General features: G+C 41.5%; 1 protein-coding gene across 1 annotated transcript in view; it reads left to right on the top strand.

Annotated features, from left to right (window-relative positions):
- Positions 1–17,634, top strand: part of LOC116828155 (myosin-IIIa-like) — a 113,756-nt gene that overhangs the window by 32,711 nt on the left and 63,411 nt on the right. The window contains exons 10-12 of the mRNA XM_032786182.2: positions 1,114–1,240; positions 2,118–2,328; positions 3,508–3,655. Of these exons, the coding sequence (XP_032642073.2) occupies positions 1,114–1,240; positions 2,118–2,328; positions 3,508–3,655 (486 nt within the window). The remainder of the gene's footprint in view (positions 1–1,113; positions 1,241–2,117; positions 2,329–3,507; positions 3,656–17,634) is intronic.

The raw sequence follows: 17,634 nt of genomic DNA, 5'->3' as shown, positions 1-17,634 counted from the left end.
GAGGAAGCCTCTGAAGTGGTTCAAAGATAGGGGTGCTTTGGTCTTACTGATGGAGAGAGGAGAACATGATGAAAATACTATAGCTAATTTAACTGTACTTGTCCTGAGCAGGAGTTCTCAACCTTGTCAGGCAATTGCATCAATTTACTAAAATAAGATCTCATGTGTATCAGCTGCCATGATCATTGATCTGGTCAGCCAGTGACTCCTGTTCAGCTGTGTGTGCTCCAGGACAGTCCAGGCTCCACTATAAATGAGGAGGCAGTCAATAGCAACATGTTAGGGCCTGTAGCGGGGTGGATCCCTGCTCCTGCCCTGAAGGGTTAAAAACAGCCCTGGGAGGGGGCTGTGGCTGGAGAAAGCAGCTTTTAGGCTGGGCTGATTGGGGAAAGTGGCTGCAGCCGGGGCCATGCCCCAAACAGACTCAGCTGGCCCTATAAAGGCAGAGAAGCCAGAGGTAGACAGTCTCCCTCTCCCTGTAGAGGGAGAGTCTCTCTATTCAGAGAGAGACGGGCCTGGCTGCAGGGAGCTAGAGACAAATTACCTAAGTGGAGCAGGGCTGGGGAAAGGCTGAGGAGCTGGGGAGCTCCAGCCTGGAAAGCCCCGGCTGCAGCCTAGCAGAAGGCCAAAGGATACTAGGGGTTGCAGAGGGCAGCCCAGGGGTAGGCCAAGGCAGCAGATCCAAACCCTCCTTTCCGGTGATGAGTAGGCTGATACTGCAGTCTGTCCCAGGGCGTGGGGCTAGATGATGACTGGCAGTAGCCTGATACTGAGGTGAGGTGGGAATAGTGGGCGGGGGTTCCCTGGGGAGGGGAGACCCTAAGACTGAGGGGTTAGTGTCAGGGGGCAGCACCAGGTAGAAGGGCACCAGGTCCAGAGAGGGACACTGGGGCCAGAGGACAGGCGGCCTGCAGAGGATGCTCCGGAGCTGGAATGAGCTAATTCCTGAAGTCACCAGCAGAAGGCGCCACCGGGGTGAGTCCACACCTATACAGGGCCCAGTACAGATGCTTATCTTCAAGATATGAAAAAGAGGTATAGAATACCTGTTATTGCAGCCTAAAGTACCAAATGTAAAACTATAAATGGCTACATTTTTAATCTCCTTTTCAGGAACTTGGCAGTGTGTACAGTATTCTTGCTGCAATTTTAAATGTGGGGAACATTGAGTTTTCTTCAGTGGTATCTGAGCACATGATTGACAAGAGCAATATTTCCAATCCAGTCGCACTTGAGAATTGTGAGTTCTCTTTTCTTTGATTTAAGATTAAAATTCTGTCATGTTTTAGCAGGCAGGGAGATTTTATCACGTTAGATTTATCTATAAAAACTGTATTCAGATGGAAATTTTACAAGACTAGTTAAAATACAACAGTTCAATTCATGCCAAATCCACATTAATAAAAATGTAAAAAGGGTTTCTTTCATATTTATGTGTGTACAAATTATTTACTTTTTGTGTCCATCTACATAGTTTATTCAGATAGTGTGACTGTTACTGGGGATGTGTGGAAAGCAAAATGGAATTTTCATGATTTTTGTCAATATTTAAACTTTGTATGAAAAATGTCATCAAAATTTTGAATGTTATTTTTTTACCAGCTCTACCTCCTACAGTGTTTATCTAGAGGAGGTAGAGCTGGGCTACCTGCCTTGTGGATCACAATGGGCTTACAGAGGAAAAGCATCCACAGGGAAGCTGCTACGCCTCCTCCTATATGAATGAGGGAGAGTAAGGGGTTGGACTAGATGACCACCTGAGTCTCTTCCAACCCAAATCATCTGTGATTCTAATAAGTGGAGAGAGGATGGAGCCTTGATGCTGTCACCAACACATTGGCCAGCATGGCTGAGCTGTCACTTAAGGGAAAGTAATTTGCACCTGGGAAAGGGCTGGTGCACGTGACTTCCCTACCCTGGAGCAAGAAGGGAATTAGCTACAGATTATGGCTGAGTCCCTCATCTGCCCTTAGGGCAGCACAATTCCACTCAGCTCCATAATCAGGACACATTGTACTGTTACAATCCAGCCCTCAGAAATTAAGAAAGATCTCCTTTCTCCAAAAATATACCTGTGGATTATGCGTGTTTTAACAGTACATCTGTTCACTTTCTAGGTGCTTCCTTGCTGTGCATTCAGTCAGATGAACTGCAAGAAGCTCTCACCTCCTACTGTGTGGTGACTCGAGGGGAAACCATTATCCGTCCCAATACCGTGGAAAAAGCTATTGATGTCAGAGATGCCATGGCCAAAGCATTATATGGGCGTCTCTTTAGTTGGATAGTCAATCGCATCAATACTTTACTCAAGCCAGACAAACTTTTAAGGTAAAGGGACATTTTTCCAGTAGAAAAATTATCTCTTTGCAATGTGAAATGTATGATTTGTGTAACTACATGTTCTATATACTTTACAGAACATCTGGACACAGAATAGTCATGATATAATATTTCATTAACTTGTTCAGATCTGTAACATTTAGCTCTTATCAGATGAAGGAAGGATTTATATCTTTTATACCTATGCTAATAATTTCTGATCATATACATTTTTTTCATTAGTAGTATGCAATAGACATACAGTAAATAGCTGTAATACTGGTATCTTGGCATTCCTCTGTAGATTAACTGGGTGAAATTCTGATCTCAGTTATTCCCATGTAAATTAGGAGTAAGCCTACTGGAGTTATATAACAAATATTTTTGCTTTAGATGATTTACTCATAACACTTAGGGCCAACCCTGCCATTCATCTGTAGATTAGTTAGGCCACATTCTGATCTCATTTGCACCCATCCTTCTGGTGTTTGTCTTATTATTATTAAGTATTTATATATATTATGATAGTGTAAGGTCAAATTTTCATACTTCAGTGCCTAAAGCTAGGCTTCTAAATACCTGTTGCATGCACCTCATTTCAAATTTAAATGCCTATCTTAATCTTAATATTTAAAACAGGTATATAGATGCATAAAAATGAATGTAGGGGCCTCTCTGCAGACAATCTATTTTGAAAAGTCAGCCCTAAGCATTATGAGCAAATAATCTGAGGGAAGAAATACCTAGTATCTAATTACAAGCCTATTTTATTACCATAGAAACAAAGAGCAACTGTGTTTCACTTGCAAAGAGTCCTTGTGTGTCACTTGTGAACCATAGTCTGTTTTTTTTTTTCGTGATAGGCTTAAATGTATTTACTATTAGTTTAAACCTGAAATTGGAAATCCTGCTTGTCTTTGCCAGCTGAGTTTATCCACACTTACAGGAAATAAATCATGTTTGACACATACAGTCATCCTTAGATTTACATGTACTATTGTATTGCATATTAGAATTGATCATTCTATTAAGATTTATCTGATTGGGCAAAATTCATCCTTCTGTAACTTCCCAGGGTCAGTGATAAATTTGGTCCATTATTTATTTTCTTGAAACAATAATGAAGCTAGGTATTATGTAAAATAATGGAGATAAAAATATGAAGAGCTTTTTAAATTCTTATTTCAGCGAAAATGATGATGGGTTGAACATTGGGATTCTTGATATCTTTGGCTTTGAAAATTTCAAAAAAAATTCTTTCGAACAACTGTGTATCAACATTGCCAATGAACAGATTCAGTTCTACTTCAATCAACATGTATTTGCCTGGGAACAGGTAGGTCTGGGGATATTTTATGAAGCTTAGTAGCGCTGAACATAAAATATCTGACCCAAAAAAGCTAAACTCTTCTTTCCTCTTAAGAAACACAGAATAGTAGTCTATAACAGACTGCTTTCTGTCTATACATTATGTGAAGAACTGTTGGATTGCTGTTTGTAATTTAAATGTCCATCTAAAATGCATTAAACTTCAAATTGACAGTTTCTAGGCAACAGAGCACAGAAATAATTGGTTTGATTCAAATGCATAGTAGTTTTGTTGAGGAATAATATGCACTTTGTAATTTATGGTTCAACAGCAAAAAGCAGAAATGCCAAACAGTACATATTTTTTGAAGAATGACTTTCCTAATAGCATGCTAATAAGCTTTTTAACACTGAATTCCAATAATAAAAATCAGAATAATTGCAATTATTTGGATCTCATTTAGAAATTTGTTCTCCTAAACCAAACTGATGGAAGATTTACTTTGATTACACTATATAATTTGATTTAAAAGATGGAGGAAAAATTAGGTGGTATAATTACAAAAGCTAATGAACTTGAAAGGGTCAGTAGAAAAACTGTAAAAAGACCATAAGGAGTTTATACAAGGATTAAATGAAAATTAAGTTAAACAGTTTTAAATTGCTAGCCAATTAATTCTCTTATTTGAGAAAACATGTTTCAACAAAAAACAGAAGTACTGCCCAATACTGCATGTCCTGGGTAACCAACCCTCGCATTTTAGGTTTAGAGAGTGAAAAGATACTTTCTCTGCATTATTGGATGAAATTTCAGATGTATATTTTTGAAAAGCATTTTGTCACCCACCCTCATAATTTTTAATTGCTAATACTAATGCAGGATTTTCCCCAAACTGTTACTCATTCTTGGTTTTGTAGATAATAGAGATGTAAGTTTGGGGAAATTCTCTCTCTCTCTCTCTCTCATGTTTGTGTATAAATAAAAGGAAAATAGTACTTTATGGCAAACATATTTGATAGTTTCCAATTATTTCAAAGGCAACACAATGATGTAGAGTTACATGTAGCCGTTTGGGAATGTTTGTATATCTTCATGAAGAAGATTTTCAGTTACATCAGAAGGCTCATCTTTTGTCTTGGACTCCTCTAAGCCAGAGATGGTTTGACTTTGTCTGTGGCAACACTTCAACAGTTTTGGTGCCAAAGCCTCCAGAAGCACCCAAGATGTAGATCACAGAAGTCTGAGTAGTTGGTTGCTGCTGCCTCTGAGGTCTTAACGGGTTTAATGGCCACGGTGTGAAGAGAGAACAGCAGCAGATTGGAACAGTATACAAAAAACAGCTGCTTCTTTGTATATTGACTCAAAGGGTTTTTTTTAAGATCTTGGTTAATAAATTTCTAGAAGTATAACTAGAAAACATATGCTAGAAAGCAATGTGAAATTAACTATTAAAGAAGTCTTAAAGCCATTGTCTGCCCTGCAGATTAAAACATGCAGAATGTGCAACTACTAGTACATTCTACCATATGTAAGGGCTTGTCCTTGATTAACTGTTCCTAATTAATGCCATGTGTTGACACTATTATTCTGGAATAAGCAGTTTAAAATTCCTGTGAAAGGAGGCTCTATCACCCGCCCTGGACTATCTCCATGCCTCAGTCACAATAGTAATACTCTCAGGCAACAAAGCTCAGTCCACCAAAGAAGCCAACCGTTATCTGCCACTTCCCTGTATTAAAAAGCCAACATCTAGGAAAATGATAACGAGGCTACACTTCTTTCTGGAATAAGAGTGTCCACACATGGAGTTATTCAGAAAAAACACTGCACTTTAAATTCACATCCTACCTTAATCTGTGTTACCTATCAAGTGTAGAAAAGCCATAAGAGAAGAGAAATTTTGTAGCCAAAAATGGAATTTTCACACCAGATGCTCCTCTTCTGTAATTAGCATTGAACCATCATTCTGTTCACTGCAGGACAAAGGGCTATGCAGTTGACAGACATCCATGTCCTAGGGTGTGCTCAGACACAAAGGTCTCAGTCTCTCTCTCCATCTTCTTTACTACCCACCTTTAATGTGCTTACCTTGCCTTGGGCTCCACTCTATTCAAGTGTAATCTGCCTTCAGTTTCCTTTGGGTATCTTTATATGTAGACTGCTGGCCATGCACGAGTTAACTCAAATGTTCTTGTGTTATCACTTAGCCTGGTCTACACTACGGGGCTAGGTCGAATGTAGCCGCGTTAGGTTGATTTAAAAAGGACTGCAGCCACACAACCAACCTTGTTCCATCGACCTAAAGAGCTCTTAAAATTGACCTCTGTACTCCTCCCTGACGAGGGGAATAGTGCTAAATTCGACCTTGCTGGGTCGAATTTAGAATAGCGCGGACACAAATCAATGGTATTGGCCTCCGGCAGCTATCCCAGAGTGCTCCATTGTGACCGCTCTGGACAGCACATTTGAGCTCCGATGCACTAGGCAGGTACACAGGAAAAGCCCCAGGAACTTTTGAATTTCCTTTCCTGTTTGGTCAGCGTGGCAAACTCAGCAGCACAGGTGACCATACAGTCCCCCCAGAATTGTAGAGCATCGAATGTTTTTACGCTCTCCCTATCATCTCCGTCCCTGAGGTTATCACAGATTAGAAGGCGAAAAAAACGCACTCACGATGACATGTTTTCTGAGCTCATGCAGTCCTCCTGCACTGATAGGGCACAGCTTAATGCATGGAGGCATTCAGTGGCAGAAACCAGGAAAGAATTAAGTGAACGTGAAGAGCGGAGGCAGGACATGATGGTGAGGCTAATGGGGGAGCAAACAAACATGATGAAACATCTATTGGAGGAGCAAACGGACACGATGAAGCATCTCTTGGAGCTGCAGGAAAGCCAACAAGAGCACAGACTCCCACTGCATCCACTGTATAACCGCCTACCCTCCACCCCATGTTCCATAGCCTCCTCACCCAGATGCCCAAGAACACGGGGGGAAGGCTCCGGGCACCCAGCCACTCCACTCCAGAGGATTGCCAAGCAACAGAAATCTGTCATTCAAGCAGTTTGACTTTTAGTGTGGCTACAATAAGCAATGTGGCCTTGTCCTTCCCTCCACTCCCACCTCACCCAGGCTACCTTGTCTGTTATCTCTTTTTTTTTTTTTAATTAATAAAGAAAGAATGCATGGTTTCAAAACAATAGTTACTATATTTCAAAGGGGGGAGGGTGGTTTGCTTACAGGGAGTTAAAATCAACAAAGGGGGAGGGTTTGCATCAAGGAGGAACACACACAATTGTCACACCGAAGCCTGGCCAGTCATGAAACTGGTTTTCTGATGCACAGCATGCCTTGCTGCGCTGTTCTAATCGCCCTGGTGTCTGGCTGCTCAAAATTGGACACCAGGCAATTTGCCTCAACTTCCCACCCCACCATAAACATCTCCCCCTTACTCTCACAGGTATTATGGAGCACACAGCAAGCAGCAATAACAGTGCGAATGTTGGTTGCACTGAGGTCTGACCAACAGCACCAGCAAGTTTTTAAACATCTAAAAAGGCACATTCTACCACCATTCTGTACTTGCTTAGCCTATAGCTGAACTGCTCCTTACTACTGTCCAGGCTTTATGAGCCATGTGAGTAATGGGTAGGCTGGGGCAGGTGCGACTGTGCAGTGCTACTGGCTGGGAGACCAGCCTGAGGCAGAAGCCTCCAGCTCACAACAGCAGCAGTGACGGTGAGCTGAGCGGGTTCCATGCTTGCTATGCTACGGCGTCTGCATGGGTAACCCAGAAAAAAAGGCGTGAAACGATTGTCTGCCATTTCTTTCATGGAGGGAGAGGTGACTGATGACATGTACCCGAAACCATTCATGACAATGTTTTTGCCCCATCAGGCACTGGGCACTTAACCCAGAATTCCAATGGGTGGCAGAGGCTGTGGGAACTGGGATAGTCGATGCTAGCCACGGTAGTGACGATGCACTTCACCGACTTAATGCACTGAGTGTGGACGTACGCAATAGACTGTATAAAATCAATGTCTAAAAGTTGACTTCTATAAAATCAACCTAATTTCACAGGCCTGATACTATAGCATGCTTCATTATATTATCTTGCAGGGTATTCAAAGTAGTCTCTGGGGCTACTGCTGAAGTGATGCATAACTAACTCTACAGGCAAAAATTAGTGCAAAGTTGGGTATCAAACCCTATCATTTTAAACCCAGGAAGTGACTAGTGTGATCTTAGTATAAGGTTGTCACTGATTGCAAGGCTGTTGCTCAAGGACAGTTCACAATATAATTAATGGCATTATAACACATCTCCTTCTCCCTTGCTTGGGACATGCACATTGCTTCAGTTCCGTGTCACAAGAACTATCGTGTAGAAAGTAGGTGGTTCAGCATCTTAAATGTTAACTGTATGGGATCTGCTAAGTTTAGCACTGATATGATATGCTCTGATTGTTAACTGACATTTACGATATCCCTTTCTTCAGGAGTCAGCATACTGTAAATCTTTATAAATGTCTGTGATTTCCTTTGTGTGTGTAATGTTGCTTTGTTTTGCACATTGAAGTCCCATAATTTCTGTAACATTTCCTAAACACATTTAAGCTATGATAGGCACATCTGCTCTACAACTTTCATTTCTCATTTAAGATATTCAAAGGGGAAGAAATTAATGTAATCATGGACCATTTAGAATCCTCCAACTCTTTGAGTTCCGAACCTCCAGAATGCTTACAGCCAACTGAATTTTGGCATAAAGCAATGTGCCAGCATAGCTTTTGTAAAATGTAAATAGCATTGTTTTTTGACTGTGAATCCTTAGTGGTTTTGTGTGCATGTGTGTGGTTTCTTTTTAAATTATAATCCTAGATAATTAATGGAATACATTTATCAATTTGCAAATGAAAAATATGATGGGACTGAATGGTGGTTGGGTCTATAAACATCTGTGGGAGTATTTCCCTTCTATCTTAGGCTTTTATATAGCACTTATCACTATGTTGTACAAAATTAAACAGTACAGTTTTTCTCTCTTCATTCTTCTAAAGAAAGGAGTGCAGCCTTGTTAATATATGAGTCCTTCTCTCTTCCACAAATTATTTGAACAATTTCATACCAGGTCAAAGTGGTTGAAATGGAACATAGCTCTGTGTGGTTGGTGGCCTAGGTCAAGTCGATTGGTCTTAGTCTAGTTCCCACTAAACAGGCGTCTTCATAACAAAAACCAACATCACGATTGACTTAAGTGGCTTACTTTTTGGCAATCTGAGAAATGAAGCCAATAAATGGATGAACATGGAAGACTAAATTATTCCTATGCTGATGGAGGTGGCACGTTTCTGGGGTAGTCTATGCTGCCGTTGCCTATGCTGTTCCAGTTCCAGGGATAATAACTGGGGCTGATGATCATAATGATAATATGTAGGTCTTATATAGTGCTTTTCATCATTAGACATCAAAGGAAGGAAGTATCATTATCTCCATTTTTCAGCTAGGGAAACACATGCACAGAAAGATGAAGTGACTTGGGCTTTGGTTTTTAGCTTTTTTAGCATTGTCACGCTGGCATATTTAATGAGCTCTGAAATAAATTTCAAAACTGAAAAATGTTATTACATATAAACATACTTCCATCTGAAAAGCAGCTCCTCCTCCATGTGCATTGTAAGCTCTTCATAACGGGGAAGTATCCACCGATATTTTTGTACATATTATTGCACATCTATGGCACTGTATGTAAATAAGGTACAAATCTAATTCTTCCTTTAAGTGGCTTATTTCATTCCTGTTTATATGAGACCCCAATTCTCTTTCCATGAGCTGCCGTGGAAATTGAGGTCAGTCAGGCACTTGTGCTAACAGTCCCTAGATGTAACTATGTGGGGCTGATAGCAAGGCGTTCTGAGAGGAAGGTCTTCAATTCTGAGCTTCACTTTTCCCACCGGTCTAACAGACTCCATTTGTTAACCTTACAGGCACAGTATAGAGCTTGTCTCTTCCCCAGGCTTTCTGAGTGGAAGAAATGAAGACTGGGATAAGTGCTGCCTCTTTATTTTGAGGAACATTTTTTTTTAATTCTCTGCAAATAGTGAGCCAGATTCACTCCTGGATTCTGCCGATGGATCACCAGATGCACATCATCCTATTGGAAGCAAGTCCAGCCAGGGGTGAGAGGATCACAGCAGTGCAAGATGTCCACAAAACTACTCTGCTGGGGAGCATGGACCCAATTAGTAGAGCCCCAAAAGCTGAAGTCACTGGCCAGAGAGGGGATGTGGCCAAGGCCTAGGGAATGTGTTAGTTCAGCACATCCACAAACTGAGGACTTACTCAGTCTTACAGTAGCTGGTCACGCCATCTCTACACATGACTAATTGTATGGCAACTGCGAGAGGGGAATTTTTCTAATCTAAAGGTAAGAAATAGGAAATCTGGATTGAAATCCATCCCTTTGACATAAATGGGGTAACAACGAAGAATGAATTTGTCCCACTATGTTTGTCAGGATATAGATTTGGGTCTGGGGTAAATAGAGGCTGGGGGGGAAAGTAGGGGAAAACCTTGTGAGAGTCTAATCATAGAATTGCCTTGAATCAAGGAGAACAAACTCTGCAAGATGTGCAATGAACTGCCCCTCAACTCTGCAGGTCCTGGGGATTGACAGGAGGCAGGGCCACCCACACAGAAACACTGTGTCTCTAGCCCAACATCTTGGTCTCTAACTCCATTATTCTGAAGGCACCATGCTGCCAAAGCTTCCCCTCAGCCTGTGTGTGGAGTAGCTTGTTTTCTTGTATAAGGGTAGTAAGTGAGGCTGAAGGGTCACTCTTCATCTAGCAGCATTTGGCTCAGAATGCCTGTTAGAGCAGAAAGTTGCCTGCTGCAGCTAGTTTGCATACTTCTGAGTAGACGTAAAGTTGAGAACAAAAGAACTTACTGTTTAACACAAACCATTGTGCTTTGCAAAGTGAAATACAGCCTCAGCAGCCTAGAAAAGTGCCCTAAAGAGTGCATTTCTCCTGCCTGGAGATGGGCCCAAGCTGCCAGCATTTCCCTGGACCTTGGGACTGTGGGGGGACAAAGCATGTTTTCACTTGACCCTGCAGAAAGGGGTCTGTGTGGTCCAGGGAAGTGACACTACAGTGGAGGGAGCTGACCTTCCTCTCCATGCAGGACTGATAGGAATCTTCATAAAGGGGATCTAAGTGGTATTGGCCAGATGGACAACTTTTCCGTTTCTCCATACATTCCGGTTATTTCAGCACTGGTTGTATTGTCTTAGCAAAGATATGAATTGTGATGTTTGGCACAGTATATTTCAGAAGATTGACCTACTCGTTGTGACCCATTATATGAGCATGCTAGTGAAATTTGATGCATGCTAATACAGATGATAAATGCATTGGTCAGAAGGACCCTAACCTAATGTGCTTTTAGACAAGGCATGTGCAACATTCATTTTTGTTTGCGGTGGTGTTGTAGCTTTATTAGTCCCAGGATACTGGAGAGACAAGGTGGATGAGGTAGTATATTTTTTCATTGGGCCAGCTTCTCTTGGCAAAAGAGCCAAGCTTTCAAGCTACATAGAGTTCTTCTTCAGGTCTGCAGAGCTTTGTGTAGCTTGAAAGATTGACTCTTTCACCAACAGAAGTTGGTTCAGTGAAAGATACTGCCTCACCCGCCTTGTCTCTCACATTTATTTTTAATTTTACAATTGCATCTTTTGCTTTAGTAAGATGGTAAAAGACAGGTTCTGAATAAGTTTCTAAAGTTAATCTTTAAACCAAATGGGACTTCATATCATCTCATCAACAAAGTGGCATTACTTCATGACTCTGTTGTTTTCTATTAGTACAAAACAAAATTACGAACTGCATTTGATAGTGTTGTCCCTATAGATTTAAGTGCAGCAAATCTGCACAGGGTAATATTACCTAGTTTGATCATAATAGACACAGCATAAAATAAGAGCCCACATACTCCAATGTAGTGCAGTCATTCCTTGTGACATCCTATGTGAATACTGTCTCGTGGATTGTGTGATATCTTCTCAATGAGTAGAAACTATTTTAGGGAATTCAGATGCTGTGAAACATCACTAGGGCTTGCAGCCTCCTGCAGCTGACTCAGTGCCTGGTTTATGGCATGTTAGAAATTAATACAAATAAAATCTCTTTCATTATAGCTTTATAATATGTCATATTAGTTTTTTCTCCTGTCTCATATTTCATCACAATATGGTGAAGGGAGCAGTATTGCATGAGGGACTGATAATACAGTATCTTTCACTGTTAGGTCACTGATTTAAATCTAACCAAGCTCCATAGTTACTGGAAGTTTTTTGCTTCCTGACATCATTCACTGACCTATGTGAAATGATTTAATGGATTTATTCCATATCCTGGTAGACATCACGAAAACCATTGACACTTATTGACACTCCATTTGGCAGTCTTAATAGAGAAGCAGGAAACTGAATGATCATGAAGGCTTAAACTGTCCATGTGGTCCTTCCTGTTATAAGTAGATAGGTAAGGTAAGGGTTAATTTTCTTTTGCTTGTAAAGGGTGAACAAAGGGAACCAAACACCTGACCAGAGGACCAATCAGAGAATGGATTGTTTAAAAGTACAGGGGCGGGGAATTTGTATACTCAGGGTCTTTGTTGTTTTCCTCGGCTGTGTAACACACTTTTCCTTCTACTCATCTTATCTCAATATTCTACTAAAAGTTGTGAGTACACGGAAACAAAGTATTCGGCTGTGAGAGCTTTGTGTTGTATTTACAGGTGTTGATTGCTGGGTCTTTTTGTTTTTCCATCGGCGTGAGACAGCTTTCTTTACTCCTCCTGCTTTCAAATCTTCTCTAAGTCTGTGAGTACAAAAGGAAGCAAAGTAATTCGGCTTGATGGCTTTGTGTTGTATTTTCAAGGTGTGTTGATATTGCTGGAACTGGTTAAACGGGCTATCTTTTAAATCAGACTGGTTATTTCAATTTTCTTAATGAACGAGCCTGTATTTGAGTTTCTTTAATGCAAGATTGTCTGTATTATTCTTTCTTAATATGAAAGTTGTCTTCTTTAAAATTGTGATAGTTTCTTTCTAGTGGGAAGGGAAAGGAATTTTTTGTGCCCAGAGCTCTGTTACATCTGTGAGCAGGAAAAGGGGGTGGGGGGAAGGGAAAGCCCAGGCTGTGGGTTATTTTCTATTGTTCCCAGGGCAGAAACGGCTCCGGGAAAGAGAGAAGATCACGTCTGTTTCTTGTGTTTTAAGGTTTTTTCTTAGTTTACGGCTATGAGACCTAGGAGGAGGGGTGAAATCTCCGGTGGGTTAGCTGTATTAGCTTTGATTGCCTAGCCTCGAGGGAGGTAATAGTCTCTTGGTTTGCATTCAAGGAGTTAGTAGCATCACCCAGGCTCACCCAGGAGAGGGGGGAAGCGGGGGATGAGATGGGGAAGACCCAGGGGTCTGGGTCTTGGGGTCTTCCCAAAGGAAGTGGGGAGTCACAGAGGGGGTCCCCTCAAGGGAGTATTTGGGGAATCCAGGCTGATAAGAGCCTAATTCTTATCTGGTGGCAGCGAGAAAAAATCCAAGCTGGGAATAAGCTTGGGGAAGGTTCACAATAAACACCCAGATTTTGTACGCTAAAGTCCAGATCTGGGACAGACGTTTAATACACTTCCAGGTCAGGATGGAGGCCTATGAAAGCAGTACAGGGAAGCTTGTGGCTGCTGTTCTCATACTGTGTAACTATGGTGTGTAGCAAGGGAAGTTCCATTTACTCTTAAATCAGAGTTCAGTTTCCAGTGTTGTTAAACTGCCTCCTTTAATGAGCATTAGAGTTTTAGAAAAACTAATAATTGGAGATGTTGCCCAGGAATGCTTGTCTAAGGATGCATTAGTGTCATGGAAATATTTACTCCTTTTTCTGACTGTCATAATCAACAGAAGCAGATTATCATAATTATTATTTATTTACATGTAGACTGTTGACAGTAAAAGCGTCTTTAGTGATAACACCTTGTGCTTGAACCTAACATCTCAATCTTGGGACAACTACAGCTTTGATCAAAGATTACACAACGTTGGTAGAATGATGGTAATCAGCGGGATACAGTAATACCAAAATACAAAATATATAAGAATGATGGAATAGGTCCTGCTGGTTGGGGAGTGACACTATGTGTAAAAGAAAGCATGGAGTAAAATGTAATAGAAATTGTAAATTAACCAAACTATACCATAGAATCCCTATGGATAGAAATTCCATGCTTGAACAACAACAGTATAACAGTAGGAATGTACTACAGACCACCTGGTGAGAGTGATTGTTAAATTCCATGGGAGGGTAGAGAGGCTGCAAAAACAGAAAACTCAATAACAATGAGGAATTTCAACTATCCCCTCAGGATGGGACACAGAGATAAAATTTCTAGACACCATTAAGGACTGCTTCTTGGAGTAGCTATTTCTGGAAGCCACAAGGGGAGAGGTAATTCTTGATTTAGTCCTAAGTGGCATAGTGGATCTGATCCAAGAGGTGAATATAGCTGAACCACTCATTAATGATGACCATAATGTAATTAAATTTAGCCACCTTTTGAGGGGGGGGGAATACCAAAGAAACCCACCACACTAGAATTTAACATTAAAAAGGGGAACTACATAAAAGGAGGAAGTTAGTTAAATGGAAATTAAAAGGAACAGTCACAAGAGTGAAATGCCTGCAAGCTGCATGGAAACTATTTAAAAACACCATCTTAGAGGCTCAAACTAAATGTAAACCCCAAATTAAAACAAAACAGTAAGAGGGCCCAAATATGCCACCATGGCTAAACAACAGAGCAAAAAAGGTGGTTAGAGACAAAAAGACATCCTTTAAAAATCCTACTGAGGAAAACAGAAAAGAGCATAAGCTCTGGCAAGTCAAGTGTAAAAGTATAATTAGGCAGGTCAAAAAAGAATGTGAAGAGCAACTAGCATGACGAAGTCAGATGTGACCGCTGTAAGTGTGGTGGAAGTGTATCAGCCCTAGAATGGTGAACTGAAAAGAGGTTACCTCACATTAATTAGAGATACCTGTGGCCAATTAAAGGCTGCCTGTGACCTCTAAAAACCTCTCTTCTGGAGAGAGAGAGAGAGAGTGAGAGGAAGCAGGGAGGGATGAGAAACAAGCTGCAGCAGGGTTAGGAGCAGCAGGGAGTAAAGGCTTCTCCTAAGTGGAAGGCTGCTTTCCCTCCTTGAGAGGAAACAGTCAAGTTAACTTCTGTTTGGGGAAGGACCGGCATCCAGAAGCCAGCATAATGAGGCAACGCCCCAGAGAGGGGACAGGGAAATATATTTCTTTTGTGTTGTGAGTTTGGCTTTTTGCTTAATTGAAGTAGTTGGGCCTACTCTGAGGCCCACCTTGTAAATACTTAAAAAATAAACCAGAGCAAATCATTAAAAACCTTCAGAGTTGGACTGATTTACGCCAGGCCCCCACCGCCAAAGAGAGGAACCCTGATGCTGACAAAGTAAAGGGGGTACCTTGCCACACTAGCAAAAGACACAAAACTAACAGCAAACATTTTCCTTAGTGCATCAGAAGCAGGAAGCCTGAAAAACAGTTGGTGGGGCCACTGGACAACTGAGGTGCTACAGGAGCAAACTTAAGGAAGATGGGACCATTGCAGAAAAGCTAAATTAATTCTTTGCACCAGTCTTCACTGCAGAGAATGGGAGAAGATTCCCACACCTGAGCCATTCTTTTTAGGTGACAAATCTGGGGAACTGTCCCAGATTGAGGTTTCAGCAGAGGAAGTTTTGGAACAGATTGCTATATTAAACAAGCATAAGTCACCAAGACCAGATGGTATTTACTCAACAGTTCTGAAGGAACTCAAATATGAAATTGCAGAACTACTAACTGTGGGATGTAACCTATTGTTTAAATCATACTCTGTACCAGATGACTGGAGGATAGCTAATGTAATGCTGATTTTTAAAAGACTCCAGATGTGATCCTGGCCAGTATACCTAACTTCACTGTCAGGCAAATTTGTTGAAACTATAGCAAAGAACGGCATTATCAGACATATTCATGTACACAATATGATGAGGAAGAGTCAGCATGACTTGTCTAAATGGAAATCATGCTTCACCAATCTACTAGAATTCTTGGAGTGTTTCAACAAATGTGTGGACAAGGGTAATCCAGTGGATATAGTGTACTTTCACTCTCAGAAAGCCCTTGACAAGGTCCCTCATCAAAGGTACTTCAGCAAAGTAAGGAGTCATGGGATAAGAGGGACGGTCCTCTCATAGATCAGTAGTTGGTTAAAAGATAGGAAACAGGGTAGGAATAAATAGTGAGTTTTCACAGTTCAGAATGGTAAATAGCAAGGTCTCCCAAGGATTTGTACTGGGGCCAGTGCTGTTCAACATATTCATAAATGAGCTGGAAAAAGAAGTAAACAGTGAAGTGACAAAGTTGGCCAACAATACAAAATTACTCAAAACAGATAAGTCCAAGGCTGACTGGGAAGAGTTGCAAAGGGATCTCACCAGGTGTGGCCAACAAAATGACAAATGAAATTCAAATGTGATAAGTGCAAAGTAATGCACACTGGAAAACATAATCCCAACTATCCATGCAAAATGATGGCGTCTAAATTAGCTGTTGCCATTCAAGGAAGACATCTTGTAGTCATAGATAGTTCTCTGGAAACATCTACTCAATATGCAGTGGCAGTCAGAAAAGCTAACAGAATGTTGGGTACCATTAGGAAAGGGATAGATAATAAGACAGAAAATAGCATAATGCCACTATTTAAATCCATGGTACTCCCACACCTTGAACACAGCGTGCAGTTCTGGTCACAAAAGATACATTAAATTTGGGGAAAGTACAGAGAAGGGCAACAAAAATGGTTAGGAGTATGGAACAGCTTCCATATGAGGAGATATTAAAAAGACTGGGATTGTTCAGCTTAGAAAAGAGACAACTGAGGGATGTAATAGACATCTATAAAATCATGAATGATGTGGAGAAAGTGAATAAGGAGGTGTTATTTACCCCTTCACATAACACAAGGGGTCACCCAATGAAATTAATAGGCAACAAACATAAGAAAGTAATTCTTCGCACATCACACAGTCAACCCATGGAACTCATTGCCAGGGGATGTTATGAAGGTCACAAGTATAACTGGGTCCAAAAAAGAATTAGATACGTTCATGGAGGATAGATCCATCAATGGCTATTAGCCAAGATGGTCAGGGATGCAACCCCATGGTCTGGGTATCCCTAAACCTCTCACTGCCAGAAGCTGGAACTGGACATCATCACTCGATAACTGCCCTGTTCTGTTCATGCCTTCTGAAGCTTTTGGTATTGGCCACTGGCAGAAGATAGGGTACTGGGTAGGTGGACCATTGGTCTGACCCAGTATGACCTTTCTTATATTTTTATTGGTGTGTAAATTGCACCTGTCATAAATAGATAGCTAAGGGTTAATGTTTCTTTCACCTGTAAAGGGTTAACAAAGGGAACCAAACACCTGACAAGAGGACCAATCAGGAAACCGGATTTTTCAAAGCTTAAGGGAGGGAATTTGTGGGTTTTTCTTGGTCTTCTCTGTTGCTCTCTCGGCTCTGAGAGTGATCTCTCAGGATGGGGAGGGAGAGGAGTTGTCCTTCTCCTGAATGGCCACTCTCAGTGGGGAGATCAGACCCACCTCCAGAGGCAGCGCAGAAGTGAGGCTGGTACACCCTCACTTCTGTGCTGCATCAGCCCTGGAACTGCACTCAGGGCTTCTGCCCCCGCACCTCAGGGCACTGGGGCCACTGGACAGAGGCCCGGTGGGCCCCTTCATTAATCACCACTCTCCAGGACTAGCAGGTAGGAGCCCCTGACTGAGGCATTCCCAGCAGCACAGGAGAACTTCCTGAAGCTGGCGGAGGTACTCAACAGTAGATCTGATCTCCCCGTGAGAGAGGCCATGCAGGGGAAG

Source organism: Chelonoidis abingdonii, chromosome 2 (genome assembly GCF_003597395.2).
Source record: "Chelonoidis abingdonii isolate Lonesome George chromosome 2, CheloAbing_2.0, whole genome shotgun sequence".
Lineage (NCBI taxonomy): Eukaryota > Metazoa > Chordata > Testudines > Testudinidae > Chelonoidis > Chelonoidis abingdonii.
Note: the sequence above shows the minus strand (reverse complement) of the source record. Positions and strands in the feature narration are given on the sequence as shown.